The sequence below is a fragment of the Quercus robur genome, chromosome 10, assembly GCF_932294415.1.
Source record: "Quercus robur chromosome 10, dhQueRobu3.1, whole genome shotgun sequence".
NCBI classification, from domain to species: Eukaryota; Viridiplantae; Streptophyta; class Magnoliopsida; order Fagales; family Fagaceae; genus Quercus; species Quercus robur.
The window spans coordinates 27,097,183-27,101,163 of record NC_065543.1 but is presented as its reverse complement, the minus strand read 5'-3'; the positions used below and the strand labels follow the sequence as shown (position 1 = coordinate 27,101,163).

General features: G+C 39.1%; 2 protein-coding genes across 2 annotated transcripts; both read right to left on the bottom strand.

Annotated features, from left to right (window-relative positions):
• On the bottom strand, positions 1-1,101 carry LOC126703995 (uncharacterized). The gene has a single exon (XM_050403039.1). The coding sequence runs from the start codon at positions 1,099-1,101 to the stop codon at positions 1-3; it is 1,101 nt and encodes a 366-aa protein (XP_050258996.1).
• Positions 1,102-1,971: 870 nt separating this feature from the next.
• On the bottom strand, positions 1,972-2,544 carry LOC126703994 (uncharacterized). The gene has a single exon (XM_050403038.1). The coding sequence runs from the start codon at positions 2,542-2,544 to the stop codon at positions 1,972-1,974; it is 573 nt and encodes a 190-aa protein (XP_050258995.1).
• Positions 2,545-3,981: the final 1,437 nt, after the last annotated feature.

Below are 3,981 nucleotides of genomic sequence, written 5' to 3'. Positions count from 1 at the left end.
TTAAGTAGCCCGGCTGTGAAAATACTTTGAGTTTCGGTCACCCTGAGTAGCCCATAGGACCTTTGATCTTTGGAACCATAGCCTATTTTCCTTGTCCATCAACTCTGTAATCTCACTCTTTAATCTTTGAATTTTGAAGTTTTGTCCAGTGCGCATCGCCTCCTTCTCAGCTTCAGTAAACTCTTTCCTCTTTTTCTTCAAGGTATTTCTAATGTTGCCGAAGTGGTCCCTCTCCCATCTTTTTAGTTCTCGGCCACACCTTTCAATTTTTCTAATGACTTTTGTTGCTGGATCATCCACTCCCCTTTCTTCCCAACTAGCTTCAACAACTTCTGAACATGTATGGTCCGACAACCACGCCTCTTCAAACCGAAATGGTTTTTTTGCACATTGAAGTTCTAGGCCCGCCATATCTATCCATATTGGGCAATGGTTTGAAGAATCTGACTTGAGGTGGTGGACTTTTGTACCTGCAAATCTTAAAAACCAATCGTTAGTAGCCAAGGCCCGATCAAGTCTTTCCCATAATGAATGGCCTGCCAAAAAATGTTTTTGCCATGTGTACCAGGGCCCTGTAAAACCGAGGTCAATAAAGCCACACTCATCTGCTACATCCCGAAACAGTTGCATCTGTGATTGGTTCCTGCTGCTTCCGCCCAATTTTTCAGAGCTTCTCATAATCTCATTGAAATCCCCGGCACACAACCAAGGGATATTAAACTTTCTGTGAAGTTGTCGAAGCTTATTCCACGAGTCAATTCGTTTATGCGTCACAGGTTCGCCATAAAAGCCTGTGAAACGCCATGCTTCCTCCTTCCCTTTATTGATGATGGAATCTATATGATTTGGCGAGAAAGAATCGACATGCAAGTCTACTGAGTTTCGCCAAAAGAGTGCTAGACCTCCCCCCCTGTTATTTCTTTCTACAAAAAATAAATTATCAAATTCAATTTTCCGTTTGATCTCTTTCAACCTTGCTTCATCCGCCCACATTTCGGCTATAAACAGAACGGAGGGGTCTTTTGCTCGAGTCACTACTTCAAGCTCTGTTCCTGTCCGTGGGTTCCCAAGCCCGCGGCAGTTCCAAACAATGATGCTCATGGTTCTTGGCGGGACTGCATAGCAGCCTCCGCCATTGAAGTTTCTGTGTTCTCATCTTTTGAAACCAAGACTTTCTTCTTTGGTAACTCAGGATGGGCTTCCTCGTCAATCTCTCTGTTTCTTTTGTTTAAAACAGAGTGTTGGGTAAAGCTTTCAGGTGGCATAATGTTTCGAGCCATTCTCTTCCACGTGCGTATGGTAGTGGTGTCAAGTGGGGTAGCATGGTTGGTCACGTGGGGGGGGGGGGTTACTAAGTGCATTCGATCCTAAAATATCTGCATTTATTTCAGAATTGTTTGCACCGAGTTATGAGTGTGAGGGGATAACAGTTGGCTTGACAGTTGTAGAGATTGAGTGAGAGTCAAACATATTCAATGCCAAATCAATTTCTTCAATCTGATTTTCAAAATCATGTGAACGGTTATTTGATGGGGCGGAATTTGGGGTGGAATTAATTACCCGTATAATTGGTGATAATGATGGGCTGGAATTCCGCATAGAATCTTCCACAATATCCGCTGTTTCCATGTGAGAGGCACGAGGACTATCCACGTTGGAATGACTGTTACTGACCCTTGCCGGAGAAGGTCCGCCCTGTGAAGCCACCAACGGAATCTCCATCGCTACTCCATTCTTCTATTCAGACGTCTTCTCCGTCACTCCACCAAGCCCATCACCCATTCCCAAGACCATCGTGTATGAGGACCTTCTTGGATTGAACGGAGTGGCTCGTAACCATGCAACGTATTCCAGCTGGACCTGGTGATTTGAACCTTTCCCGGCTAGCCATTTTTCACATTCTTTCTCATCGTGTGTTACCAAGCCACACCAGTAACAAAAGTTGGAGAGCTTCTCATATTTAAAAGAGACCTAAGTCTCAGTTCCCTCATCCAGAACAACTCTTCGACCTTTGCTCAATGGCTTTGAGACATCTATTCTTACCCTCACACGTACAAAATCTCCACCCACCATCTCCTTTTCTGCTTCGTCAGTTACCACTTCTCCAAGTGTTTCCCCTAGTTCAATGGCTCTCTCAGGGTCTAACAATCTCAAAGGTAAACCATGTATTTGTACCCAAAACGTTATCTTTGTAAAACGTAGTTGTTTGGCCGGGATCGAATAGTCATATCGTTGTAGAAGAATAAGGTGCTTATCAAAAGACCACGGTTTTTGAGCTAGAACTCTTTGCACATCTGTCTCCAGTTCAAAAACGAATAACAGAGTGTGGTCACCTACTTCTCTGATCTTAAACTCTTTTCTGGCTCTCCATAATGGTTTGAGAGTTCTTCCAATGGCGTCCACATTCAGGGCACGTTTTGTCAGGAACTTTGCTGCAATAACATATTCTTTTCTTTTCAGATTTTTTGACTTTGTTAGGCTAAGTTTTGCACCTTCCTCATCTGTGAGGGATAGTTTTTTCCATTCACTGAGGACTTCATCCATATTCGAATTAGAGAAGGGGGAAAGAAAGAGAGGATGTGTTTCCCTAAAACCCACGAAAAAATAAAACCAACAAGCCCTACTGATAACAGTGTTAGCAGAGGGAAAGAGATATCATTCCGAAGAAGATAATAGAGTTTCCACAGCCTGGTTTCTCAGAGAGAAGCGAGGCTGAGAAAAATTTCAAAATATACAAGATCAAATAAGTTGTTTGAAAATCATATTTGATCTGATATTTAGCTTATAAGCTTATTTGCTTATATACAATCTATTAAAATTGTATTTTTCATCAAATAAGCTCATAAGCTCACAAACTGAAATTTAGCTTGTGAGCTTGTTTCATAGTTTCTGTAAAACTAAAAGAGCAAATAGGTACAGCCATTTTATAATCAAAATAGCATGAACCATGTAACTTGAAACTCGTATTTTTTATAATAATATGTCCAATATTCCTCTTATTAAAAACCACTTTGTGTTGTCAAGTAATTGAAAGAAAAAAAAAAAAAAAAGGAATTCATTGACAAAAAATAAAAAGCACTAAAACAATCATTTAGGTGGAACGAAGCAGCACAACATCACACAAATCTCAAAGTATCAACTCTCAAACTCAACCACAGGTCTTAAACATCAAACAAGCAATTTGTAATGCCAAACACAAATAAAAAATATGACCATTTTATCTTCTAGATTCTTTTGGGCAATTTTCAATTTAAAGTGATTAGTTTTTAATGTAGGGGGAGAATATAAAATTTTTTATTTCAATTTAGGGTGGTTAGTTTATATATATATATATATATATATAAATCACCACTATCATATTTATTGTTAGGACTTAGGACCTCAATTATTAAATTAAAAGCATTTTTTCTTTCTCCTATTCATTACTTTCAGAAGTTTCCATCTCAATTAAGGGAGAGTATTGTTTAGTTCCTCTACCAATACAAGCACACAATAAAAAATGAAAATGAAGAGTTGATTTGGAATATCAAAATGAAACTGGACATGTATTTTGAAAAAGAATGTAAGAAATAAAATAAAAATGGAGAAAGGAGGGGGAGTAATTTAGGGAGAGGAGAAAATTAAAATGAAGAGAAATATGAAGTAGAGATAAAAAAGCCGTAACAGACTTTCAAAGAAGCACCAAAAAAATCTGGATATAAAAATGAAAATAGAAAAGATTTTGTTTGAGATGAATAGCTAATCAAAATCTGTTAAGAAGTAGGAAACAGTGATGTTTGTTTCAATGGCAGCAATCAAAATGAGTTTTATTTGCATTGTAGCAGCATTATTATTAGGAGGGAGGGAAGAAGAGAAAAGAGGATTGATGATGCCGAAAAAATCACCAGTGAGTTACACAATCCTCGCATGCTCGCAACAACACCTGCACAATAACACGAAAGGACCTAACAGAGAGCACCGGTGTGGTGCCGGTCAAATACG

Excerpts from the sequence above, each read along its gene's own strand:
- LOC126703995 (XM_050403039.1), bottom strand. The coding sequence starts at position 1,101 with ATGAGCATCATTGTTTGGAACTGCCGCGGGCTTGGGAACCCACGGACA.
- LOC126703994 (XM_050403038.1), bottom strand. The coding sequence starts at position 2,544 with ATGGATGAAGTCCTCAGTGAATGGAAAAAACTATCCCTCACAGATGAG.